Source organism: Onychostruthus taczanowskii, unplaced genomic scaffold (assembly GCF_017590055.1).
Source record: "Onychostruthus taczanowskii isolate IOZ18803 unplaced genomic scaffold, ASM1759005v1 scaffold10, whole genome shotgun sequence".
Lineage (NCBI taxonomy): Eukaryota > Metazoa > Chordata > Aves > Passeriformes > Passeridae > Onychostruthus > Onychostruthus taczanowskii.
Genome location: NW_024496526.1, coordinates 16638908 through 16666085, shown reverse-complemented (window position 1 = coordinate 16666085; position 27178 = coordinate 16638908). Strand labels below are relative to the sequence as shown.

Genomic DNA, 27178 nt, shown 5'->3' with positions numbered 1-27178 from the left:
TTGCTACTGTCATACTTCATAGAATAGATAATCTTGAACTATATTTTGGTAGTGATTCTTTTTAATGCTCCACTACATTGCCTTTAGTGCATGGAAGACAGGGGGAGTCAGTATTTTTATCTTGAGCAATATATCCCTGTAATAAATAAATATAATAATGTGAAGATTATTGGTATGCCCCTTGCAATACTTCTGTTGATGCCCATGGATATTCAAGCAGCATGATCAAAAATGTGTATGAACCAATGGTAGAGTTTGTCAGGTTAATTTCTGATTCAAACAATATTTCTGTTCAAGTGTCATAATGAAATTCAAGATGTGTGAACATGAAAACAGGAATGAACTATGCAATGACTATGATAGCTTGTGCTTCTGGTAAGGAAGCATCGTTTAGAGATGGAGGATAACAGATTTTTGTGCTCTTTGTTTACTCTCAATTTTGATATTTCAACTCTTTGTGTTAAGAACAAATCATATGGTCTTATTCAAGGAGTTTGGTTGAAAGTTTGCAAAGTAAGTTAATATTTACAATTGGATCTTAATAGTAAAAGGATGTGAAGTACCAAACTTGTTAGAATATTGACATTAAATGTTTAGTGAATTGAAAGCATGTGATATAAAAAGTCTTAGGTAATTATATCTAATAAAAAAGCTTCTTACATGAAAATTAATCCCAGAGTAGAAAGACATATATAATATTTTTATCTTTATAAAATAATGAGTATGTTAAACTGTTAGAATTACTTATTAATTTTTCAATACACCAAGTAACTTTAAATCTCTTCGATCCCTCTGGGTGACACATCAGAGGTCTCTGCCTCATCCCTGGAGACAGGACTGGGAATGAATTGAGCACAAGCAGTGCTGCAGTTCAGGCATGATGCATTTTCAATCAGCGTGCTCTTGTTATTTCACTCAAAACTCTAAGATTAGGTAAGGAAGTCTCAAATTTGTGTAATATTCTCCATTTTGTATTTAAATATTTTCTTTGGCGTGTGTGTGCATTGGGCACTAATAATGCTTTGGTTTATTCATTATTCCGAAACAATGTGGTGGTTTTTTAAATGTTTTTAAACGCTCTCAGATAAATTCTCCTTTTGTTGATGTTACTTTTACCAGATAAACACATAACTGTATATCCATTTTATATTGGCATAAAATGGTTTGGGTTAGAAGGGACATTAAAGATCATTTTGTTCCAACCTCCCGCCATGGGAAGGGAAAATTTCCCCTAGACCAGGTTCCTATCATTTTAATTAATGTGTTTTCCCTGTTTATTGGGATATTAACCTTGTTTTGAGTGCCCTATCAATCTCTTCCTGATTTCTTTTTTAGCGTTTGTACACTGAAGCGTGGAACAAAGACAAGACCACGATTCATGTCATGCCTGACACCCCAGAAATCCTGCTGGCCAAACAGAACCGAGTGAACTACAGTGAGGTGGGTGCAACTGGAGAGCTGAGAGAGTTAAAGGGTTTCCCATAAGTACACTGTTGTCACCTTTGATTTTTTATTAATGGTAAAATATTGTCAGGTTGTTTATTTTCCTACATGGCCTCTTTCAGTGCTGAAATCAGCGTTGTTCTTCCACAAAAATATACCTTTAAAATATATCATCCCTCATAAATGAGAAATCATTTCTATAGCAAGTTGTGGAAATAGGTAATTTAGCTCTTTAAATGTTCCAGTATTTGCCTTCCCTAAATGATTTCCATTTTCCAAACATCTGCAATAAAATTACGAGGTCTTTGAAATCTTTTTTTTTTTTTTCTACAGAAAAGTATTTAAATTGTCTGAAGATGTACAATATAGTTTAGGGACTTTATTTGTTTTGTTGCACAGTTGTACTGAACTGAAATGTAATTTTCAATTTTGTTTTTGAAACTGAATTGTGAATTTTTTTCTCGCAGAAAATGTACAAACTGGCCTTGGAGGAGTCAAAGAAGAAGGGCTATGATTTGCGTTTTGATGCCATTCCCATCCAGTCTGCCAAAGCCTCCAGGGAGATTGCCAGTGAGGTGAGCAGGCTTTGTTCTCACTTCTCTATGGATTTGGTAATGGAAAATAATCAGAATCTTTGTTCACTTTTTTACTCATGTCACATTTCACAAAATAGATAATATAGAAATATGTTTTCTTAGTGATCCTACCACATGCTTTAAGTGCACCAAAAAAATGGATAGCCAGTATTTTTTCTGTGAGTTATGTATCACAATTATGAATAAATACAATAACATGAAGATTATTTATATGCCCACCATTGCTATCCATGGATGTTAAAGTAGGATGAACAAAAAGATGTAGGAGTCTGTGCTAGAGTTTGTCAAGATAATTTCTGATTAAAAATAGGAAGTACTTTAAAATCTGTCTCTAAAAGAAATATGTAAGCAAATAAATTCTAAAAGTGTAAATGCTTGTCTTTTATGGAGGAAAGAAGTAATTCTGTTGCAGTATCACATTGAAACCCAAAACACAGCACCAGGAAAAAAGCTCTGCAATGACTGGGACAATTTTTGTTTCAAGGATGAGGCAATATCACTAAGAGACAGAGGATAACAGATTTTTATGCTCCTTCATTTTCTACCAAGAAATCTATTTAAATGCTTTGTGTTAAAAAAGTATAAAATATATGAATATCTATGTGGACTTTTTTTCCTGCAGTACAAGTACAAGGAAGGGTATCGGAAGCAGCTGGGCCACCACATTGGGGCCAGGAACATCGAGGATGACCCCAAGATGATGTGGTCAATGCACGTGGCCAAGATCCAGAGTGACAGGGAGTACAAGAAAGACTTTGAGAAGTCCAAGACAAGGTTCAGCAGCCCTGTGGACATGCTGGGAATTGTGTTGGCCAAGAAGTGCCAAGGGTTGGTCAGTGACGTTGACTACCGTCACTACCTGCACCAGTGGATCTGTCTGCCCGACCAGAACGACGTGATCCACGCCAAGCAGGCCTACGACCTCCAGAGTGATGTGAGCAAATCTTTAAATTTGTAACACAGTATTTCTGTAGTACTGTAATTCTGTAATGCAGTAATTTTGTAATACAGAATTGTCTTGCACAATCTAATTTTTAAAATATGGATGATAAGCCTCTAGTCACTTGCATCAGACTTGTTGAAATGTTTTCATTCTTTCATTCCTTCAATTCTTTCATCAAATATGTATTTAATCCTATTTTTTTAGTCCTTAACTTGAGGTATAATTTGTGTGTTACTCTGATACTATCATTGTGCTTCAATACCTCTTTTATTTTTTCTTTTTAATAATTATTTTACTTCATCTTAAAAAACTGTTTTCAGTTTCATCTTAAAAAACAATTATTTTCAGAACCATATCCTCAGAAACATACTCAGTTGTTCATAAATTATGTGCTTGTTTATATTAATTCTAATATTTGATCACACTTGCCCATGTGTAACAAACTTTCACATTTTTTCAGGCTGTTTACAAATCAGACCTGGAATGGCTGAGAGGCATTGGATGGGTTCCTATTGGTTCCTTGGAAGTTGAGAAAGCCAAGAAAGCTGGAGAAATCCTCAGTGACAGGAAGTATCGGCAGCCTGCAGACAAAATCAAATTTACCAGTGTGACCGATTCCTTGGCCATGGTCTTAGCCAAGCAAAATGCTGAGATCATGAACAAGGTGAGGCTGGTACTGCCAGTTAGTAGAACTTGTTCATGAGGTGAAAAATCCAAAATTCAAAGTAAACCCAAAAATTTGTGGATTTAAGAGAAAGTTGATGTCCAAATTCAGCCGTTGTACAGGAAAGCTGTTCTCACAGGGCTCAGTCTGAAGTGAGTAGTTGGCAAAAATCTACAGACAAAAGTCCCTTAAATCAAAGATTTTTCCAAGAGTAATACTGCACGATGAACAAGTGATGAGGAAATACCTGAAGTTCTCTGGATGTGAAACTTGTGCAACATATCTCAGATCTGGAGGGTGAAAGTCACTAAGTACCTCCTCCTTTCTAACAAGCATAATCAAACAATTATACAGAATAATTAATACACTTTTCCTCCTATGGCTGTTTCTCCACAATCCAAATCTATCAGTTGCTGCACCAGCTTAACCTGAGAAATAATGAAGAGGGACAAAGTTTTCCTTCTTGAACTGTTCAGAGAGAAACTTTGCTGTGTCAGAGTATTAGAGCTTACTAGAACTACCCCTAACAGTTTGTAAAAAAATTGTAATTGTAAAATAATTTCTTAAAGAACTGTTTGTAAAGGGCCGTTTTCCTGTCTTGCAGCGCTTGTACACGGAAGCCTGGGATGCAGACAAGAAGTCCATCCATGTCATGCCTGACACACCAGACATTCTGTTAGCAAAGGCCAACGCAGCCAACGTTAGCAATGTAAGGAGATTTAAACATTTACTGAATTAGTGGAAATTCAGAGTTAAGTCAGCATTTCTTTAATCATAAAGATGTTCTGAAGCACGCATTCATGAAAAATTTGAGAGACAATTATAAAATGCAGAAATCCCAACTTTCAGAATATTCATAAGCCATTTTCTGTCTTCTCTTGTGTAGAAACTTTATGTACAAGCGTGGGAAGAGGCCAAAAAGAAGGGTTATGACATGAGAGCTGATGCAATTCCAATCAAAACTGCAAAAGCATCAAGAGATATCGCGAGTGATGTATGTTATTTTTTACGTTTATTTTCATTTCCTTTAGAAACAAGGATATATATTTTTGTGATCAGTAGCAATAGGAGATGATGGGACCTGCATCCCAGATTCACTTCTTTTTGTATTTCCAGTACAAGTACAAAGAAACCCACGAGAAGGAGAAAGGCCACTACATCGGGTGCCCCAGTGCCAAGGAGGACCCCAGGCTGGCGCAGGCCGCGCGCGCCATGGCCCTCCAGAACGACCGCCTCTACAAGAAGGCCTACAACGATTCCAAGACCCAGATCCACATCCCTGTGGATGCCCTGTCGGTGCAGGCAGCCAAGGAGTGCCAGACCCTGGTCAGTGACATTGACTACAGGCAGTACCTGCACCAGTGGACCTGCCTTCCTGACCAGAACGACGTGATCCATGCCCGGCAGGCCTATGACCTCCAGAGCGATGTGAGTGACAATCAGTGTAGGAAAGCTTTAGGGCTGCTGTGTGAAGCTCTGTTTGTTAGTGACTGGCAAATATACTTTCAAATGCATTTTCATGGGCCTGCAGTTGGTTCTGGTATGTTTATTTTATCCTTTCCAAAGGGTTTCAGCCTGTGTGCCGGAAATATTTGGGGCAGTTCATAAGGAAGCCATGTTTTCTTCCTCTGCTCTAGAATGTTTGCTTTCAGACTACTTGCAGATTATGCCCCTGCTTTGAATGCAGTGTCTTAAAAGTATTGTTTCTTTGCAAATCAGGTTTGCTCTTTCTAGAAAGGACCTGATACAACAGAGCATCACTGGCTGCTTGCTGTGTAAAGAGTATAAGTTGGGGAACGGCTTATAAAAAACCTTCTTGAACTTAGAGCTACAGAATCCCAAAATGGTTTGGGTTGGGAAAGACCATCTTATTCCAGTCCCCTGCCATGGGCAAGGGACACCTTCTAGTAGTCTTGGTTATTCAGAGCCACATCCAGACTGGTCTTAACTTCTCCAGGAACTGAGAGTGCACCAGCTCTCTGGGCTAAGAGTTACCTCTGCAATGCCAGTAACCCTTGGTTTGTTTGTAGAACGTGTACAAGTCCGACCTGGAATGGCTGCGAGGCATTGGCTGGCTGACAGAAGGGTCTGTGGATGTGGTCAAAGCCAAGAAGGCCCAGGAGCTCCTCAACGAGCGCCTGTACCGCACGCGGCCGGAGCAGCTGAAGTTCACCAGCATCACCGACTCCCCAGACGTTGTCCTGGCCAAGACCAATGCCATGCAGCTCAGTGATGTAAGCTCCCCTTTCACTTGTGGGATGACATTTCATTTCTTTCTGGTAGGGAGTAGAATTTCTACGGTGGGAATGATGAGTTGGGAAGTTTTGCAAGTTGGAATTACTGAAGAATTCCTCTTGGTGTTTTTTTTCTCACCATACTGAATTGCAATTGTTCTTCCTTTCTCCTCAGCGTCTGTATCGTGAGGCCTGGGATAAAGACAAGACCCAGATTTCCCTCCCTTCAGACACTCCTGTCATGCTGCAGTCCAAAGTCAATGCTCTCAACATCAGCAATGTAAGAGAATAACATGGAATATTTGTGAAGTGTTAGAAAGTGAAGGCTGGCAATTGTTCTTCCAGTTTTTGCTGTAAATGGTGGTGCACAAACTCACTTTCTAATGTGCTTGTAAACAGGACATTACATCCAGAGGCTTTTTATCACCTCTCAGCCTATCAACAGGTTGTGTGTTCATGAACAAACTCCCAAGCTCAATGTGCAATTCCACACAACTTCTACTCCCTTTGGCAAAACCTGCCAAATATATTACATGACGTCCAGTTGGAGTCTGCAGACATAGTGGTCTGTCTTCAGGAATATTTCTGCTGCCTCTTTGAGTTTTAATCTTGCACCTACTTTAAGTCATGAGTTTTCTGTTGAGACACTTGCCAGGATCATTATTGTCACTCTGCCAGTTACAGGAAGCACACAGGGCTCCCAAGCTGGTCATTCCCAGCAGGCAGGTTTTTAGAGAAGGCATTTCACTATGTTTAACAAAGGTGATTAATTTTCTTTACAGAAACATTATCAGAAAGCCTGGGATGAGGTCAAGGCAAAAAGCTACGACCTAAGAGCTGATGCCATTCCCATCAAACAAGCCAAGGCCTCCAGAGACATTGCCAGTGAGGTACAGCCTTCTCTTCGTGTGGTGCTTGTGTCTCAGCAGAACTGAGTAGAGCTCAGGCTGGCAGCCTGAGCCTGGTGCCTGTGTCCAGGTGAGGAACACACCTTCTGTTCTCTCTGCATTTCCAGTACAAGTACAAAGAAACCCACGAGAAGGAGAAAGGCCACTACATCGGGTGCCCCAGTGCCAAGGAGGACCCCAGGCTGGCGCAGGCCGCGCGCGCCATGGCCCTCCAGAACGACCGCCTCTACAAGAAGGCCTACAACGATTCCAAGACCCAGATCCACATCCCTGTGGATGCCCTGTCGGTGCAGGCAGCCAAGGAGTGCCAGACCCTGGTCAGTGACATTGACTACAGGCAGTACCTGCACCAGTGGACCTGCCTTCCTGACCAGAACGACGTGATCCATGCCCGGCAGGCCTACGACCTCCAGAGCGATGTGAGTATCCACAGAGATGTGTAGTTTTATTATTCAATAGATTATAACCTTATTCTGATTGTTCAATGCTATACAGGCACAACAGATTTATATTTAGACTGACTTCTTAAATTTTTGTTACTGCTTTTATGTGCTCTTTTAGACTCTTAAAAAGTATTGGTTTTATCTCTTAATTTTGTAGAACTTTAGTTGATGATGTGTTGCATAATGCTTTTGGACAGGTGTGATTTGGAGAGGCTGAAGGATTTATCTCTCTTGCTTTGATGGGGTTTAGGAATAACAGTTGTTTGCTGCCTTGGAATCAGGTGGCTTTTGTTACTTCTGTTTGCTTGAGTAAGCTTGGAAATTTATTTAATTGGAAGAAAACTCTGTGAGGTAGCCAGTGAGAGGTTTTAGAGGCTGAATGCAAAGCAGGAGTCAGTGCAGCAGATTTCCTGACCTGGCTTTGCTGCTTATCAGTTCCTCTTTCACTGTTTCAATTACAAGCTTTGGAGATGAGGTTCCTGTTTCTTACTGTTTGTCAGTTTTCCTGGTAGGCAGCTTGGGGTTTTCTTAGGACTTGTAAATTGTTGTAATGATTAGAGGAATAAGTGTTTTGGAAGGGACAGGAAGACTTTTGTAAGCTTTTAATATTAATTATCTTTAACTGCAACACCTTTCAGTTGTTTCTCCTTACATAGTTTAGAATGTGTTGTTTAAGAGCTGAACTACTTAAAACTTGTGGCCAGGTTTAATTTTACTTGCAACAATGAACATCTCCTGTCTACAAAAAGGATTAATGTGACTCTGGCTAGGTTTATATATAATCTACTTTGCATAGCTTAAAATAATTAAGACAATCATTTTAAACAATGTTTTCCTTTTCTGACCATCTCATTCAGGCTGTGTACAGGTCAGACCTGGAGTGGCTCCGTGGAATTGGGTGGTTGCCCAATGACTCTCCAGAAATTAAGAGGGTGAAGAATGCCCAGGATCTCCTGAGTGACAACGTGTATCGGACCCCTATTGACAGTGTGAAGTACACCAGTGTTGTGGATTCCCCAGATGTTGTTCTGGCCAAAACCAACGCTGAACAGATCAGCACTGTATGTTCCAAACTCCTCAAAGCTGCACTAGAAGCTAAAGCTAAAGAGAAATCTCACTGCTAAAATGTAAAACTGATCTGTGGTGTTTTATGTGTAATGCTTTTCAAAACATTTTACTCTTTAGAGATGATAGTTCAGGAGACATTTATGGGATTTTTTGTTATTGATATGTGAATTTCCATAAGTCTGATGATATTATTAAATGACTGTTTTAACAGCAAAAATATAAAGAAGCCTGGGAAAAGGACAAGACTATGATCCACATCATGCCAGACACCCCTGAAATCAACCTAGCCAAGGCTAATGCTGTTAATTACAGCCAGGTACGTTTATCATTCTGTTTTCTGTAAAATAGTTTGTGGATTATATCATTCTAAGATGATGAATCTCTGTGAATCTCATCGAAGTCTATCCTCATACAGGGCTTGTGGCATTCCCTTCTCTCTACTGAATATCCTTAAAGTATTTGGCCATTTTAAAATAAATATTTGTGTTCAGCTATTTAAAAAATATTAATATCATGCCCCACTGAGGGAGTATTTTATTAAAAAGGATGAGAATCCAAGGCATGTAAATATTTTCTACACTTTTACAAACACACTTTTGTGCTTTATAGGTTGCACAACTGCTGTTACATGTTTCAGAGGCAGCTGCATTTATAGTTAGGAGCAGGAGTACTGCTCAAAAAATTTCGTGGTATTTCAGGAAATAAATGGCTGGAAACTCTGTTTCTGTAATGGCAAATGCCAGAGCATTCAGCATGTGTGTGGTGTTTTATCTGTCTCTTCAGAAACAATATAAAGGAGCTTGGGACGAGTTGAAGATGAACTACGATTTGAGAGCAGATGCAATTCCAATCAAGACAGCCAAGGCTTCTAGAGAGATTGCCAGTGATGTAAGTGCCAAAAGAGGCAAATCCCATGCTCCAAGAGCTCTTTCTAGCTGTTACTGATGGTGACCTCTGCTCTTCCCCCAGTACAAATACAAGCTGGAGCACGAGAAGCAGAAAGGACACTACGTGGGAGTGCCGAACGCAAAGGGAGATTCCAAAATCCAGTTTGCCCTGGACGTGGCCAAAGTTCAGAGCGAACGAGAGTACAAGAAGTTCTTTGCCAAGCAGAAGACCCAGTGCCACCTGCCAGTGGACATGATGTCCATCGTGTCAGCCAAGCACGGGCAGGCCCTGGTGAGCGACGCCGACTACCGGCACTACCTGCACCAGTGGATTTGCCTCCCCGACCAGAACGATGTCATTCATGCCAGGCAAGCCTACGACCTCCAGAGCGATGTAAGTTCACCTGGAAACACCCCTTAACTTAGTCCTGCATTGCCTCTTCTTATTCTGCTTCAGCTCTAAGGGGTGGGAATCTGTTCCTGAATTCAGGGAGCTCACCTTGCTGTTTGTTAGAGTTGCAAAGTGTAGTCCACTTATAAATGGTTGAAAGATGATAAATTCAGATGTAGTGCTCATGTTGGAATTACTGCTCCCCTTTTTAACCACTGGATTATATTCTGTTATTTATGAATCTTGCTGGATTGTCCAGGGCAGTGTAGCTAAGAGCATGGACAGGTGTAGCTAAGAGTATGGACCCTCTTTTGTTTTCCCAGGCTGTTTATAAAGCTGATTTGGAATGGCTGCGGGGAATTGGATGGTTGCCAAATGATTCCCTGGGAGTCAAGCATGTCAAATATGCTGGAGATCTCCTGAGTGAGGTAACCAAATGTTTTCAATACTAAAATTTTCTTCAGGGGTATTTGTCACTCAAAATATTTTAAATAGTTTAAACAATGAGGGGGGTTTTTTCAAATGAAAAATGCAGCTGCAGTATTTTCACAACATTTATTGTGTATGGAGAGGTTTTTCTCCATGAGTACTTCCTTGTCTTGTGTATCTATTCAGAATTGCTGTAATAGGCATCAGATATTCCAGGGTAATCTGTTCTTCTCTTTCTTGTACAGAGGAAGTACCGCACAAAGGCTGAAACTCTCCCGTTCACTCCCGTGGCTGACAGAGTTGATTATGTCACAGCAAAGAATAGCACTGAAATCCTCAATGATGTAAGTTTGCTCTCATTGTCTGGGCTACGTTTGACTTCTGTGCTTCTGCATTCAATGTGCTTTGTCTACGAGCCTTGCCAGTTCAGGGGTTGGTTTGTTATTTTATGTGTAAATTATGGTGTTTTCCCAGTTCTATGGGGATGCTACAAGGCAGTAATTTCTTTCTGTGTCCTAGATTAAATACCGCAAAGAATGGAATGAGGCCAAGACAAATTATACTCTCACAGATACACCACAGCTGGACATGGCCCGAGAGGCAGCCAGAATTCTAAATCAGGTGCGTGGCCTCTCCTTGACAGCTTCTACTCACATTTTTGAGGTATTTAGAAAACCTGCCTTATTGATAACAACCTGAAGGAAGGATTTGTTATCCTTATACTTCTAAATAAATTACGTACATATGGTAATCGTTATCGCTGTGGTGGTGTTGAATTCCTCATCACTTTTATTTCCCACAGAATTTATACAAGGAGAGCTGGGAGAAAGAAAAAGCCACTGGTTACCTCCTGCCTCCTGACACAGTGCAGATCATTCATGCCAAGCACTCCAGTGATGTCCAAAGTGAGGTAACGATTCTTCTCATTAGGAAGATGAGTGCTTGGAAGCCTGAAATGTTAAAGGCCTTGAAAATTCCCAAACAGACTTAAGAAGCTTTCCATCTGGGATAACATCCAGACTTTTCATGGCCTGTGAATTCCACTGTGTCCTCCAAATAATTCAATTATCTTTGTGATTATGGGGTTTGGAGATATTAGTGCTGAAGGTCAGACTCCTTCCACATTCCCTCTCTCCAGAAACAGTCCTTTCAAAATCATCTGAGCTGGACTTCCATACTTTATAAGTGTTAAATTTTAAAAAAAGTGTAAAATTTGGAGTGATACTATGATTATAACATGTATGGCTCTGATTTCACTTTTTGGCATATCAAAACCTCTAGGCCAGTACACACTTTTAATTCTTAACATTTACATAATGGGTCTTGAAATTATTGGGTGACTCTTATTTGGAATATACATTTTGTCAAAACAGTGTGATGTAAATACCATAAGTAAGCATCCACTCTTCAGACAATCTCACATAATTTGTTTCCAAAATAAGACTAAATGTGCTTGTTAAAAAACGTTTTCTAGCAAGTCTTTCCTCTTATGTTAACAATAATCTTTTACTGAAAATGGGGAGTATATTAGACCAGAAAATGCTGTATTTTGAACAGGAAGGCTTATACAAAGTAATATTATTGTTTGTGACCAGATTTTTATCTCGTCATGTGCTGAAAACCTAAAGCTGCATTTGACAACTCCCTGTCTCATCTGCCCTTTGTGTTGACAAAGCTGAAGCTGTTCCCAGGTTAAAACCAGAGTGGGTACAGCCAGTGCTGATTTTCTCTGTATTTCTGCCCTCTCCCACCAGCTGAAATACAAAGCTGAGTATGTCAAGCAGAGAGGTCACTACGTGGGAGTTGCCAAGATGAGGGATGACCCCAAGCTGGTGTGGTACGAGCACGCGGGCGAGATCCAGAACGACAGGCTCTACAAGTCAGACTACAACAAAACCAAGTCCAAAATCCACATGCCTTCGGATGCCATGGCAGTTGTGGCAGCAAAGGAGTGCCAGAACTTGGTCAGTGATGTTGAGTATCGCCAGTACCTGCACCAGTGGACCTGCCACCCTGACCAGAACGATGTGATCCACGCTCGGCAGGCCTACGACCTGCAGAGTGATGTGAGTGATGGTGCAGCTCTGCGAGGTCTTTCCACATGATGTTTGGCCTAAGGATATTGCCCATGGCACATAATCCATCCTGAGTTCAGTAATTTCTGTCCTTTTGCATTGTCTTTCTGGTTTAGAACATCTACAAAGCTGATTTGGAGTGGCTCCGTGGCTGTGGTTGGATCCCTCTCGATTCAGTGGAGCATAAGAAGGTTAAGAATGCACAAGAACTGATAAACAAGGTAAGAGAAAATATTTCAGCAGTTCCACAATTGGCACTTCTTTCTCTTGCACAGTGTTTGTGACATTATTTCACCTCTTTGCAGAGAGCATACACAAAAGAAGCCCTGGAGAACTTTTCCAAATACACCAGTGTGGTTGACACTCCTGAGATCACTTTGGCAAAGATGAACTCTGTCAATCAGAGTGATGTATGTACCTTTTTTTAAAATAAATTTCATATAGAAGGATTAGGAGATTATTTAATTGCTTTTGCTGACTATGCTAGTTTTAGCCTTATATATTTTTGTGTGCACCTCATTAATAACAGGCTTTCCTGGGGTGAAAAAGTTTAGTAAGAAGTGATATGAATGAACAACACAATATTGCTGTCCAAATAATTTAACATTTTCGTGTAGAAGAATATGGCATGTCCCTGACTTAGAGCTGGCACAGAAGACTGAGTCCTGTTCTTGATGAGCAGTTCATGGAGTTCCTGGTGTTGCTAAACTGTATTTGCTGAGCAGTAGCTTAAATTTTTCAAGAATACCTTGTGTATTTTGAGGTGACACAGTAACGTTTGCCTGTGTATTACAATGGGTAGAATGTCCTACACAACCTTATTACATTATGACACAAGAAAATTAATGTCTACTACTAATAGATGGACTAATGGGAATAATGTATTTCTCCTGTGGAATTAACGCCGCGTTTGATTTCTTTTTGTAGCTAAAATACAAAGAAACATTTAACCAGGAGAAAGGCCAATACATTGGGTCTGATGATACTCCTGCTCTGCACCACGCCAAAGACATGGCCTTGCTCCACAGTGAGGTGAGATCCCATAAATATCAACCTTTGAAGTGTGTGGGGTGGACTTGAGGAACTGTTCTACTCTCAGTAGTGGCACTAGGGAAGTTATTTAAACACTTTTTTCTTCATCTTTCCTGTTTGGATCACTGGAATCAGGATGATTTCTTTCCTTATTGAAGTGATCTCAAAGGACAGCTGTGTGGTGCTTTGAAGTCATGTGGTTTTGTCATGGTGTGACAAAACCAAATATAACTCCATCCAATAATATCTTTGGAGATTACTGATAAATTTTACATTTACTTTTTGTGTAAGAAATGAAAACTGTAGATGATTTACATAATCAAGCAGTTACTTTTGAGTAGTCTCACTGATTTTAATGAGAAACCTCAATTTTTTAAAAATATAAGTAATTACTCATTCATATGAGTAGGCATTTCATAATTTAATCTGAAGGTGAATATATTTAATATTTAACAAAATAAGTATTAGGACAGTGACATTGAGACTAATATTTCTTTAATAAGCACCAATAGTTCTTGAAGATTTTTCACAATTTTGATAATCTATAAAATTATCAATCTCAATTCTATACTGCACTTTTATACCACAGCTCATATCTATACTTTGGATATTTTTATTGCCCTTCTGGTATAAATGTAATAACTAAAGCAGAAATCAGCTCAAATTTGTGCTCAGGTAGCTACCTAAAGTGAACACTTGTCCTATTTGCCTTCTACTGAATGACTGTTCAAAATGAACATTGTCCATTTAATTTATTGGGAACCACTCTGTAAAAATATCCTGCATTCCATGTTATATCCCATGCGTGTATAAATGGGAAATATAACTGATTTTTCCATTAAATGTGTATATGCTTTTTCTTGTCTAGAAACATTACAAGAAGGCTTGGGAGCTGAGCAAGCCCATTGGATACTCTCTGGATGAGAAATACGTTCCACTTGTGGGAGCCAAACATGCAAACCACATCAACAGTGAGGTCAGGAGGGATTTCCCATTCTTTCCCTTTTCCCCCCAATATGTTGTCAAGAATGAACATTAAAATTTCCACATGAATATTTTTTCAGCGTAAATATAAGGAAATATATGAGAAGCTGAAAGGCCATTACCTGGCTGGGAAGGATATTAGTGATTTCCCCAGTGTCATTCACTCCCTGGAATTCCAGAAAATGAGGAGTGCGGTAAGCAATGAACGAGTCTGGAATATTTTCCATTTCCTTTGTTTCACCATTTATTTCACTGATTAAATTCACTATTTCATTGCTTAAACATAAATAGTGCAAAGTTTAATCAACCTGTAGAATCACAGGATCATTCAGGTTGGAAAAGACTTCCAAGATCAAGCCCAATCTTAACATAAATCCACAATAATATCAGTAAAAATTATTTCAACAGGTTTATATTTCCTGAATGCTTATTTTATATGTGGGTTGAATAATTGAATTTAAAATTACTTAGGAGATTGAGAAGGGGTTTGTTCAGCTATTTGTAATACTACAGTAAGGCAAAAACCCCCTTTTTCCCTTTTAGTCTAAGGGTCTGAGCAGTAAAAAATACCATGTGGGATTCATTTCCTTTACAAATAAAAGTGTAGATGTTGAGTTGAAATAGGAATTTAAGAGCTGGAAAAGTAAATGCACATTTGATGTGTTGCTGTTGTCAGCACTGCACATACAGCATGTCATGCAGGGCACAAAATCAGTGTAATCCCAAATATTACATCTTTAATTAGATGAAAACCATTTGTGCAGCATGAGTTTTTTAATCCTGAAGACTTGCTAGTTTTCTCATCAGCTGTTAAAACTGCAAGTGAAGGTAATTGTTGTCCTTGCAGAACTTTGACAAAATAAAAGGTGATTAATATACAAGTTAAGATTTCTCTCCTGTTGAATCCCATGGCATTTTAGCTACTAAATCCAGAGACCACATCTCAGATTGTGCTGTCACCTTTCAGTCCAAAATCCAAAGTTATACAGAAAATCACTCTGACTTCCTCTCACCTTTTCCCCAATCTTTGCTTTTCAGCTGGCCTACAGAAAGAACTATGAAGACACCAAGAAGAATGTGCATATCCCAACTGACATGATGAACCACGTCCTGGCCAAGAAGTGCCAGTACATCCTCAGTGACCTGGAGTACCGCACCTACTTCCATCAGTGGAGCTGCTCCCCTGAGGAGAACGATGTCATTCACGCCAGGAAAGCCCAGGAGATCCTGAGTGATGTATGTTTATCATTTATTCAGAGCCATAGATGAGTCTGGCTTGGAAGGGACCCATTAAAGTCATCCAGCACGCCCCAAAAATCCCACCAGGAGCCTGAGGGCATTGTCCAAACCCTTTTAAACTTACATGAGCTTACTGACCCCATTTGTCTGACATTATAGCAGCCTTTCCCATCATATTTTCCCCAAGTATCTTTCATAGTATTTGAATATGAAATTAATAACTCTGGCTTGGACTCTTAGTACCAATCACTGCAGTGATCCTTATTTATTGTAATTGGGAATGCTGGAATTAGCACAGGGACCAGGACAGCATCCACAATCCTTCTGGATCCAAGTCTGCAAAAGAATTCCCCTTGTTTGTTGGGGTTTTAGCAGCCCCAAGGTGAGAGAATTGTGATCATATTCTGCAGTCGGTGGTGTCCCAGCTTGGGCCAACCAACCTTCCCAATAAAATCTGAGGGTGTGTGAATTGCCTGGCTTAGTAGGATGCAGAATTCCTGTGTTCAATTGGTGGAAGGCAAATTTCTACCTAACCTAATGTTCTGTTCACTTCCATGCAGTCTGTGTATAAAGATGACTTAAACTGGCTGAAGGGACTTGGATGTTATGTCTGGGATACTCCACAAATCCTACAGGCTAAGAAATCCTATGACCTGCAGAGCCAGGTAAGTCTTCCTTAAATAAATAAATATTTTTGTGGGTTTTTCTTCCATTTGTGATTCACTGGAGTTGACATGTCCTCGTCCAGAGCTGAAAGAAGTAATTCCTGTAACATCAGAAATATTTTGTTTAAAATGTGAAAATACAGTCTTGGAATTGCTTCTGTATAGACATCACTTGTGTTATTGGAGGAGGAGAAAACTTGGGAGAGTGTAAAGCCAGCTGTGGTTTTTAATTTCATTATTCCTTACTCCATACTGGCTGTATATTAAGTATTTCTATTTTATGACCTGTCACTTTCAGAGTTGATCTTAACTGAGCTGTAATCTGTGATTTCAGCTGTCCAGATGGGATTTTAAAGGAAGCTGGCAGGAGATTTCCAGGTCATTTCCAGCACTAAGGAGTGTTTTGTTGGTTTTGTGTCCTTAGATAAAATACACCTCTGCAGGGAAGGAGAACTTCCAGAACTTCAGCGTGGTTACAGACACCCCTGTCTATGTGACTGCTCTGCAAAGTGCTGCCAATGCCAGTGATGTGAGTCCCCACCTTTCCTGCTCAGGGTTGTCCTGCTGAGCATTGAAACAATTCACTAAACCCAGCTTTCATCCTCCAGGTGAAATACAAGGAGGAATTCCACAAAACTAAGGACAAGTACACAACTGTGACTGACACAGTGGATTCAGAAAGAGTTCAGAGTTTGAAACACCTCTACAGTGATGTAAGTGTTTATACACAATTTTCTTTCTCTTAAGGACCTTTATTGTGGGATCTTTTTATTTTGTTTGTTCACTCTTTGAAGACAAACATCCAAACCAGGAGCTTCTCAAAGCCAGTGCTGGCCCTCTGCACTGCTTGAGCTTGGGGGAGATATTGTATTTCAGGCAAGGGCCATTCCAATTGTAATGCCAGTCTTGGCAAAACATCTGGATTAATAAATAGATTTCCTGAACAAAATTAAAACCTTGTATGACAACAGACATGACTAGTTAGAAAGGATTTTTGTCACCCTTTACATGCACTTGATATTAAGTGCCACTTGATGTCTTCTTTACAATACTTTACTATTGGTGGTGTCTAAATAAATGCAGAAGGGCTTTTGCTTTCTATTTGTTGTTGGTAATTATTTACAAAAACTATTTTTCCACTCACACAAACTTTCTATTTCCCCACAGAATCTCTACAAGAAGGCCTGGGATAAAGTGAAGGCCACCAGCTATGCACTGCCCTCAGATACTGTGGCCTTGGCACGTGCCAAAGAACTGAAGCACAATGCAAGCATTGTAAGTGAATTAAATTATTTTTTTCAAATCACTGCAGTGATTTAAAAAATTCTAACAGTTAAATCCTTCATGCCTTGCATCTGCTATAGATATAAATATTTTTTAAACTTTATTTTCCTTCCCTTTTTATTTGAGATATGATATGTATCTGTAGATAATGATTTTTCTCTGATAGTCATTTGGGTAACAGTCCTTTGTGGCTTCTTGTCATGGAAAAAAAAGTCAGTTTTTATAGTAATCCAAACTGAAAACGTTAGAGTTTTTCTAGTCTAAGTTTCATGACCATTCAGGTCAGAAAAAGCCCCAAAAAACTTTAAATGATGCTTACAAAGTATAGGAAACATCGAAACATCTAGCTTTATTGAAGTTAGAATTAAGAGATCCACAGATCTCTTTAAATGAAACAGCTGGAAAAATAAATAAGTGCCTTATTCTACATCTATTTATTTTTTAATCCTCTACTCAGCTGTTGTTTTGCAATGTGATTGTTATGATGTGCTTTCTTCTCCATTTAAGACAAAACAGAAAACTAAAATCCTGCTGTAAAACCTTTCTCTGCTTGTTGGACTCAACTTTTTGCTTAATGCTGATGAATTTTGTTCCAAGCCCACAAGTGACTCATGGGAGTCAGTTAATGGTTGCATTTCTTTACTTCTGCTCAGGTCAAATACCGTGAGGAATATGACAAGTTCAAAGCCCTGTACACCCTCCCCAGAGGTGTTGAGGATGATCCCAACACGGAAAGGTGCCTCAGAGTTGGGAAGCTCAACATTGATGTAAGTGTTGGTTCTGGATGTGTGTTTTCCTGGTAAAGCCATGCTCATCTCAGAAGCAGCCACTCAAGGAATCCCCCTGCCTTGATCCACACATCCCACTCCCACGTGCACTTGGCGGTGAGCAGTATTTGCTAAACTCTAGAATACAACCATAAATTAAAATTTTAACTCAATTACTGCAGTGCCTGCATGGCCAAACCTTTAGTGTAATATGGTTAAAATCATCATCTGCCTTCTTTTAACTCATCAGCACAATGAAAATTGAACAAATCACATTTTACCTCCCTTGCTGACGTTCTGAAAATTATTTCTACAGCAGGCCAGATGTAAATTTTAGTCAGAGCCAAAGTGATCTCTCTCCCACTGCCACCCCATGAAAATAGCAATGATTTCCTGCAAGTTCATCTACAGTTTATTCTTCAGCTTTATTAAACACTGCTTTGACTCCACAGCGTCTGTACAAAGAGGCCTATGAGAAGACCAAAGCCAAGGTGCACATTGTCCCGGACATGGTGGACATCATCTCAGCCAAGGATGCCCAGAAGAAGATCAGCGAGGTCGATTACCGCACGCGGCTCCACGACTGGCTGTGTCTGCCAGACCTGCAGGTCAACACCCACGTGAGAAGAGTCACCGACCAAGTCAGTGATGTAAGTCCCCAAATCATTTATTCCTGGCTCACTTTTGAGACCTTTCCTTCATTTGCCCTCTGTTGGAGGAAATGATTTAGCAAAAATGTTGCCGGAGCACTCTGAAGTTGGCACTTGAATTCATTTTTGTGACACTTGGCAATAAATGGGTCATTGAGATGGGGCTTGTTTGAACAGAATCAGAAAATCCCAGAATGGTTTGGGTTGGAAAGGACCTTAAAGCAAATCCAGTTCCACTCCCTGCCATGGGACACCTTCCACTGTTCCAAGTTGCTCCAAGTCCTGTCCAACCTGGCCTTGGACACTTCCAGGGATGGGGAATCCACAACCTCTCTGCAATAATTTCAATAATTTCAATAATTTCAGTGTTAATAGTGCAGGCATTTGAGTCATAACGTTACAGTTCTACCCTGTCTGTAAATTGTCCTTTATTTGGTTGCATGAGGTGTGGAAACTTTGGAAGTCTGAGAAATTCCTGGTTGGGCAAAGCTTCTACACACTTGCCTTGAGCAGGTGAGCCCAGGAGTAGGATCTGGCAGTAAATCAGAGCCCAGTAGGATGTGGAGGTAGTTTGTTTGTTTTTTGTTTTTTTTTAAATCATTGGATTTTAAATTTATTGCCCAAATTGAAGCAAACAGAACAAAAATTATTTAAATTCCAGAAAGAATTGTTTTGATTTTCTCAAACAAACAAACAAATCAAAGTGGTAGAAACCTTCCTGTGTTTTGGAGTGATTTAGACATAAGGGATTAGGTCCTGATGGAATTCTTACAGGTTCCTTCTCTGCTTCCTTAGGTGATCTACAAGGATGATCTGAACTGGCTGAAAGGCATTGGCTGCTTTGTCTGGGACACTCCTGAAATCCTCCATGCCAAGCAAGCCTATGACCTTCGCAGTGATGTGAGTGGATAACCCTGGGTTTGCTTCTTAGTCTTCTCTTTCACTCCACTGTGGCTTTACTCCACTCCAGGTGAAGTGGAATAAATGTTATTTCTCCTTCTTGATTGAAGGATTCATTAAATAACAAGCCACGTTTCCAATATACTCTCTGTTTCAATGCTGGTTCACTAATAAAACAGCTCAGGGATGAAATGAATAGTAAGTATGGTAAATATGATAATAAATAAATTAAATTAACAATTACTAGCCCTAACAATTAGAACTCTTGCTTTCTCTCTGCAGATTAAGTACAAATCTAAGGCAGAAAAAATGAAGAAGGACTTCACAGTGGTCACAGACACTCCTGTCTATGTCCAGAATGTGATCAGTGCCTTGAATTTAAGTGAAGTAAGTGTTTCTCTCACCTTCCAGCCAATATTCCAAATGCTGTTACCTCAGCAGCTTTAGAAATGGGACTTTTAATATGTTTTTAATAATTTAATTTTAATCATTGTTGGTTATCTACCCCTCATTGTAGACACAATCACTAAAATCATTAACTGCCTGAAGCCAAAAAACTTTAATCCATTTTTTAAAGGAACAATTCCCATTGTATGCAAACAAAACACACTGTGAGAAGATGTGACAATTTTGACTTTTTCTCTTTCCCAGGCTGTCTATAGGGGTGATTACAAGAAGAATGTCCAAGGCAAGATGATCCCCACTGATAAAACAGTGGATCTGGAGCGGGCGTACAATGCAAACAAAATACAGAGTGAGGTAAGTACAAAACTTCAGGCTCCACAGAGTTTGTGATACTGAAAAACCAAATTGTCTGCTTTTAGCTTTTCAGGTGAAGCTGCATGTCACTGCTCTGAAATGAGAGTGGGAAAATATCTCCATTCAAGCTATAAAAATGCATTTTAATACTTTTTTCCCCCAGGCATGGGGGAAATCTTTTGCCAGTTGTGATGGAGAGGTTTCTGGGATGGAGGGATTTTCCCCTCAAGTATTGCTGACAGCTGTACAAGGTCTTTCTCTCTGCTCTTGCAGAATTTGTATCGCTGGGCTGGTGTGAATGCTCTGCCCACTGGCTACAGCCTTCCCACGGACACTCCCAACTTCCAGCACGCCAAACACGCCCAGCGCATCGGCAGTAATGTAAGTCAGGGTCTAAATCCTTCCAAATCATCCTTCTACACCATGGCAATGATCAGCAGCCCCAGATAAGGGACTCTCAGCTTGGGCCTTTGCTATCAAAATAGAAATTTTCTCAGCATTATGCAAATACCTTATTAGATGTAAGAAAAATGTATTATATTATTAATTTTGGGCCGTAGGATAAAGGGAAAAATAGTTATGATGTGTGGTGTATTTAACTCTGATACAGCTACATCTCACTTGTTTATCTCTAAAAATCTGTCTCTTAATGCATCATAAATTGCTGTCAGAGCTGCAGTGTAGCCAGAATCATGATCAAATTTAGTTTCTGTGTGTTTTTGTACTTCTTATAGCTGAAATATAAAGAAGCCTATGAACACATGAAAGCCAAGGGCTACACTCTGGGACCTCAAGATGTTGGCTTTGAAAATGTGAGGAAAGTCAATCAAGTCATTAATGAGGTACAGTAAATATATGTATTTGCTTTCAGTTGTATTTGCAGTGCCCAAAATATTCATAATGAGAGAATAGTGACTGCTGAGTTGTAGGATCTCTCTTCTTTGAGGCTTTTTTAATTATTTAGAGAAGTGTCCATCAAGAATAGTGAGGGAACATTGATCCAGGCTGAAACTGTTACCATAATATAAAACTGCAGCCTGATTTTATTAGCTGTGATTAAAGCTGAATAGAAATTATTGTGTCTGTATAAAATTGGGTCGCAATAGTTTTAAGTGCTATATATATTTACTTGCTTATTTAATCACTGGCTTTAATAGCATGAAAATTAAGTATATGTATTTACAGGTTTTTAGGATTACAGTCTGAGATTTCCAAGATTTATTGAAAACAATTAGTGGGGAATCTTTGCCTGGATAGAAAACAGTAATTTGTGTAAGAAGTGCTTACACTGCGCTGAACTTCTTTGCCATTTCAAGGTCTTGAGCTGTGTTCCAATGCAGAATGTTGTCTCTTGTGACAGAGGCTGTACAGGGCCACCTACCACAAGAACAAGGACAAGATCCACACCACCCCTGACACGCCCGAAATCCGCCAAGTCAGAGCCACCCAGGAGGCTGTCAGCGATGTAGGTGCCTTCCTTGCAGAACAACTGAAGAAACTGAGATTATCCCCTGACCAAACAGGTGAAATGCTGTTCTGTTCCTTGTTTTCCAGCTGATCTACAAGTCAGATTTCTTCAAGATGCAGGGCCACCTGATCTCCCTGCCCTACACCCCTCACGTGCTGCACTGTCGCTACGTTGGGGACATCACCAGTGACGTAAGCAGCGCCTGCAGTGAGCTCCAAACCTCTCTGCTGGGAGTGGGGCTGGCTTTTTCCCTCACTCCCTTTCTGCTCTGTAACAAAAAAATGCTTTCTCACTGCGTTTAAGGACCGGAGGTTGAAATTATCCCAAAGGTCGGCCGTTGATTTGAATTTCTCTCGTAGATTAAATACAAAGAGGACCTGAGGTGGCTGAAGGGCTTGGGCTGCTTCCTCTATGACACTCCTGACATGGTCCGTGCCCGTGACCTCCGCAAGCTCTGGGTAAGACTTTTCCCCTGGGAATTGAGCAGGACGACAATGGATTTATTTCTGTGCACGCAGGAGGTGAAACAGATGAAAATGAGCAAGGAATGAGAGAATTTTGTGCCGTGCAGCCAGTTTGCTGTTTCAGAGCACTGTTGGGTTGCACTGTAAAATTTCCTTTATTAATACTGCTTTTCCTTTCCAGTCTAATTATATCTATACAAGTACTGCCAAGAAAATGTGGCCTAAAGTCCAGGTGGTGTTGGATACTCCTGGATACAGAGCAGTGCAGGAACTAAAAACCCATCTGAGTGAGGTAAATTCTGTTATTTCTGCACAATTTTGTAACTGTAATTAACCCCTCCCTGTGTTTTTTTACTGGAATGGATGAGATGTTATAATTGCAAAGCTGTGACTGTGCAGCTTCTGAACAATAGCAGAAGAAATAATTCCTGGACCTGTCTTTTTCCAGCTGGTTTACAGAGCTGCAGGCAATGAGCTGAAGACAAAATACACTTCCATCCTTGATACACCTGACTTCATAAGAGCCAAGACAGGACAAAAAATACAGAGCCAGGTGAAAAAATTGTGCTGATACGAAAATCAATCAGGGCATCCTTCTTAACATATTGTTAAAGTACAGCAAAAGCTTTCCAGGCCTTTTCAAAGCAATGTAGAATTCCTAGAAATTGGTGGTTGTGTTTATATTGTGAATTTACAACTGTTTTTCAGAGACATAAGGTGGAATTTTGTTGAAGTGTGGGTTTTTTTTATTATTTTTTTCCTGCTGCAGTACTTGTACGTGGAGCTTGCCACGAAGGAGAGGCCTCACCATCATGCTGATGGTCAGACTCCAGCCTTTGCACATGCCAGGAATGTCAAGGACATGATCAGTGAGGTAAAAACTTGTTTTCTAATTTGCTGCCACTCTGCTGAACTTTTCAGAAGTTTTATTTCTAATTTTAGTGGTAATTTCAACGCTCAAATCTGTTTAGCCTTCATTTATTTTTTTGCTCTCTTGTGCTTAAGTTCCACATTTTCTTTGTAAGTTCTGGTGAAATGAAACATTCTGAAAACACGTTTTAGGATTTTGTAAGACGAGCTTTTTATGCAGGTTGGCAAATGCTTCTAAAATTGCAATGATGACTCTTCCCTCTTGCTGTCTCTCTTAGAAAAAGTACAAAACCCAGTATGAGAAGATGAAGGACAAATACACCCCTGTCCCTGACACCCCAGTGCTGATCAGAGCCAAGAGAGCCTACCTGAATGCCAGTGATGTGAGTACTCCAGGAACAACCCCTGCTGCTTTTCCTTGCACTCTCCATGAAAAGAACAGCAAAAGTCAGTGGGGAAGAAACATGCAAAGCACAGAATATCTCAGTGTCCCACACCAAGGAAGTCCCCTTATTTACATGTCCATTTCCATTTGAAATTAGGAACATTATTAAGTTTTAATTGGATTCTTCTGCAGTGCCTTTTTTTCTCTTCCAATTTTTAAAATTTATTTTCATTTCTCATTGCACTGAAGAGTGGCTGTACAGCAAAGTAAAAACAGATTTAAAATAATTTGCTTAATCAAGTCTCCAAATAGAACAGGCTGGAGTGAAGTGATTGATGCTGGAGCTAGGATAAAATAACTTTTATCAGCTTTTTCATCTCAGTTTTTTGTTAGAAGTAAACTGTCCTGTCACAGGGAATGTGTTCATTTTTTAAATTCAGAAGTAGATTAGAGAGAAAAATTACCTGAGCTGCTGCACAGGAGGTTGTTGAGATGAAATTGATTTTTTCAAGCGTGGAATGGTTATTTGTGATTTAAGGCAATTAAAAAATGCTCATTTGTGAGAGCTTTTCCATAGATTTCAGAACCAGCAGGATGTGAAAGGATGTGTGTAGGGCTGGTGCTTTTTTGTAGGGTTTATTTAGTCTTACTGCTCCAAGAGTGATTTTTATATACTGCCAAGGAGCATTCCAGCTCTTCTGCACATGGGCACTTCTCCTCTGAGAAAGTCTGGGATGATCTTCCTGCTTTCTTCTAGAGGAGGGCAGGGAAGATTTTTATGCCAGAAGTGGCACCTGTGCTATTCTAGAGAGCACTCCTGTGATGCAGGCATGTGTGTTCCTCAGTCTGGAAGTGAATTGGGTGAAATTCCCTGTAATTTTCACCACAAGTCTCAATGAAATTGCAGTTGATTGTAGGCAATTGCAGCCTCCTAAAATTCCTCTTACGTTGGGATGTCAGACAGCAGCATATCCCTGGGTATCATTCCTGAGAAGTCAGGAATGTAACTGAAACAGTTCCTGGCACCTTAATCCCTTCTTTTGTGTTTTTTTTTCCTTCCCAGCTGCGCTACAAAGAAACCTTTGAGAACACCAAGGGCAAATACCACACCGTGAAGGATGCTCTGGACATTGTCTACCACAGGAAGGTCACTGATGACATCAGCAGTGTATGTACACCTTCATTCCTAATTACTGTTTGACACTCAATAACCTAAAACAGGCCACTTAGCCTTTTGTTCCATTTCAATATGTCAAATAATTAGGAAAAACTCAGCATTATCAGTGTTGATTTCTTTCTTTCTCTGGAATATTGATTGCTTTGGTGTTACAAGTTAATCTCGTTTCCACTCTTTTAGTTCTGCTGTTTCAGGGTGGGGGGGAAATGAATCTTTTGTGTTGTCTGGAGTGTTCTCTTCGATTGTTTTACTTAATTCTTCTATTTTCTCTGCAGGTGAAGTATAAGGAGAATTACATGAGCCAGCTGGGAATCTGGAGATCCATCCCAGACCGACCTGAGCACTTCCACCACCGCCTGGTCACGGATGCCATCAGTGATGTGAGTCCCAGCAACTCCTGCATGGCCCAGAGTGAGAGTTCAAAGTGGTCTCCAGAATGAGCCCACACCTTCTTTCTCAACAAAGGGAAAGCAGCTGAAGTTTTTCAGTGATTAACAATTTTCCCTGGGAACTGACAGAATCTGATGGCTAAAACTGCAGCACAGCCCCTTGTCAAATTAGCAGACAGTTTTAATTAATTTCATTTGTATTTGCTTAGATTTGTTTAGCCCTGTAACAACCTATAATTGTACATTTCTGTACATACACAGTAACCCCTTACCTGTAGCTTATTTTTAATTCACACAGGAACTGTGACAGCTAATGACAGATTATGTATGTGAATAAACTGAGTCCATCACAAAAATAGGAGAAACTAATTTATTTAATAATGGATGTAACTCTCTTTGCAACACCCTGTGCTGAGGTTCATTTCAGCACTGATTATCTGCTTAAAACTGAGTCCTTTTACTTCTTTTCTAAAGGTTAAATACAAGGAAGACCTGGAATGGCTCAAAGGCACTGGCTGCTATGTGTGGGATACTCCAAGTTTTGTCCTGGCAGAGAAGAATAAAGTGCTCTACAGTGGGGTGAGTGACACACTCTGAATTGTTGCTGAGTGTTTTTGGACATTTGCTGTCCATTTACAACTACTTGTTGCTGGTAGAAAAGTTAATACAATTTAAAATTAAAAGTTAATACAAGTTAACACAAATGCAATAATTTCACCTTTTTTTTTTTTTGCCACAAGTTCTCTCTAAAATCAAGTTTTTGTTGCCTTACTCTTCTTTGGGCTAACGTGGGCTGGGTTTGGTGTGTTTGCTTTTCTTTGGCTGCAGTGTAAGTACAAGGAGAATTTTGAGAAGACCAAGTCCAAGTTCAAGTACGTGGCTGACTCTCCAAGCAATGAACATTTTAAATATGCAACTCAGCTGGTGGATATGGTAAGTAAAGATTTCTGTAGGCTCAGCCTTAAGGAGCTGGTCTGTGGGTAAATACAGAGTTGAAGGTTGTCCTTCCTTAAAATCAGGCTTAAAGGTGCTTTAAGATCAGACTAAAGTCATGAAAGACAAGGTTGTTGTTTTTCTGGGTGTTAGGAGAGAACAGGTTTGCAGAGCCTAGAAAGTGAAATCCCCACCCCTGTTCATTAATTTTTCAGCAAAGAGGCAAAGGAACTTTTCCTTTGCTGACTTAAATAATGCTGCTGGTACAGTAACCCTGAGTGCTGGTTTCCATCTCAAAAAGGTCTGGGCAGAATTCCAATTGCTTTCCTAAAACATTGATAAAGTTTTTATTGGTGTTAGGAAGACAGAGTTATGGATGAAATTTCCACAGCTCGTTTCATTTCAGTGATTCTGCCTGGAATTTTTCAACTCTACCACTCAACTTTTTCTTATTTTCCTCCAGTAGTGCTAGAGAAACAATTGACACAACCTAATAATTAATGAACACCCCTGGGTTTAAAATTCAAATTTCTCCTGGAGTTTGCAGGATTAGTGCTCTACACCCCTGGACAAATTCCATGGAAAACACCATGTTCAGGTTGATTCCCATCAGCTTAGAGTTGGAACAGCCCATCAAAATCTGATACTTTTCAGCAAAGAAGCAGATATTTAGGTTTATATCTTAAAATCTCATTCTTTTTCACCAGCCATTGTGTCATACCATTATCTGTCAGTAAGTTGATTATTGCATTACCTGTTCTAGGTAAGAAAAGCAAATACCAGAATTTTTATGAAGATTGTTCAGTCTTGCTATTCGTACTGTTCATAGGGCAAATAAGGAAAAAATTAATATCAGAAACATAAACAGGTGAAATTTTACCAATGGGAGCTCCATATATTGCAATGCTTGCCTAAATATCTTCTGTTATATAAATGATTTTTTTTAATAACATCTCATTGTTCTCTTTGGACTCAGCTCAGGAATCTACAACACAGAGTTGCTTCTGCAGTTACTTTTCATGGAGAAAATCAGTCATAAATTTCCTAATTGATGGGGTGGAATAGAGACATCCTTAACCTGTAGGCCTCCCAGAGGCAATGTAGAAATGCAATTAGCATTTGGAAATATTC

At 39.8% G+C, this 27178-nt stretch overlaps 1 protein-coding gene across 25 annotated transcripts in view; it reads left to right on the top strand.

Moving 5' to 3' along the window:
- NEB (nebulin) overlaps positions 1 to 27178 on the top strand; it is a 92140-nt gene that overhangs the window by 31580 nt on the left and 33382 nt on the right. For 21 of the 25 annotated variants that reach the window (XM_041404800.1, XM_041404991.1, XM_041404982.1 and 18 more), the window contains 46 exons: positions 2662 to 2973; positions 3443 to 3646; positions 4251 to 4355; positions 4533 to 4640; positions 4763 to 5074; positions 5677 to 5880; positions 6056 to 6160; positions 6663 to 6770; positions 6896 to 7207; positions 8089 to 8292; positions 8511 to 8615; positions 9083 to 9187; positions 9269 to 9580; positions 9901 to 10005; positions 10252 to 10350; positions 10526 to 10627; positions 10809 to 10916; positions 11761 to 12072; positions 12198 to 12302; positions 12387 to 12491; positions 13009 to 13113; positions 13982 to 14089; positions 14178 to 14291; positions 15136 to 15333; positions 15897 to 16001; positions 16426 to 16530; positions 16610 to 16714; positions 17169 to 17276; positions 17939 to 18052; positions 18505 to 18702; positions 19498 to 19602; positions 19885 to 19989; positions 20254 to 20361; positions 20635 to 20742; positions 21096 to 21203; positions 21722 to 21826; positions 21916 to 22020; positions 22189 to 22287; positions 22475 to 22585; positions 22742 to 22846; positions 23063 to 23167; positions 23442 to 23546; positions 24612 to 24716; positions 25001 to 25105; positions 25589 to 25693; positions 25943 to 26047. In XM_041404800.1, the coding sequence (XP_041260734.1) occupies positions 2662 to 2973; positions 3443 to 3646; positions 4251 to 4355; positions 4533 to 4640; positions 4763 to 5074; positions 5677 to 5880; positions 6056 to 6160; positions 6663 to 6770; positions 6896 to 7207; positions 8089 to 8292; positions 8511 to 8615; positions 9083 to 9187; positions 9269 to 9580; positions 9901 to 10005; positions 10252 to 10350; positions 10526 to 10627; positions 10809 to 10916; positions 11761 to 12072; positions 12198 to 12302; positions 12387 to 12491; positions 13009 to 13113; positions 13982 to 14089; positions 14178 to 14291; positions 15136 to 15333; positions 15897 to 16001; positions 16426 to 16530; positions 16610 to 16714; positions 17169 to 17276; positions 17939 to 18052; positions 18505 to 18702; positions 19498 to 19602; positions 19885 to 19989; positions 20254 to 20361; positions 20635 to 20742; positions 21096 to 21203; positions 21722 to 21826; positions 21916 to 22020; positions 22189 to 22287; positions 22475 to 22585; positions 22742 to 22846; positions 23063 to 23167; positions 23442 to 23546; positions 24612 to 24716; positions 25001 to 25105; positions 25589 to 25693; positions 25943 to 26047 (6381 nt within the window). The remainder of the gene's footprint in view (positions 1 to 2661; positions 2974 to 3442; positions 3647 to 4250; positions 4356 to 4532; positions 4641 to 4762; positions 5075 to 5676; positions 5881 to 6055; positions 6161 to 6662; positions 6771 to 6895; positions 7208 to 8088; positions 8293 to 8510; positions 8616 to 9082; positions 9188 to 9268; positions 9581 to 9900; positions 10006 to 10251; positions 10351 to 10525; positions 10628 to 10808; positions 10917 to 11760; positions 12073 to 12197; positions 12303 to 12386; positions 12492 to 13008; positions 13114 to 13981; positions 14090 to 14177; positions 14292 to 15135; positions 15334 to 15896; positions 16002 to 16425; positions 16531 to 16609; positions 16715 to 17168; positions 17277 to 17938; positions 18053 to 18504; positions 18703 to 19497; positions 19603 to 19884; positions 19990 to 20253; positions 20362 to 20634; positions 20743 to 21095; positions 21204 to 21721; positions 21827 to 21915; positions 22021 to 22188; positions 22288 to 22474; positions 22586 to 22741; positions 22847 to 23062; positions 23168 to 23441; positions 23547 to 24611; positions 24717 to 25000; positions 25106 to 25588; positions 25694 to 25942; positions 26048 to 27178) is intronic. The other 4 variants (XM_041404964.1, XM_041404972.1, XM_041404956.1 and 1 more) reach the window with 4 other exon arrangements.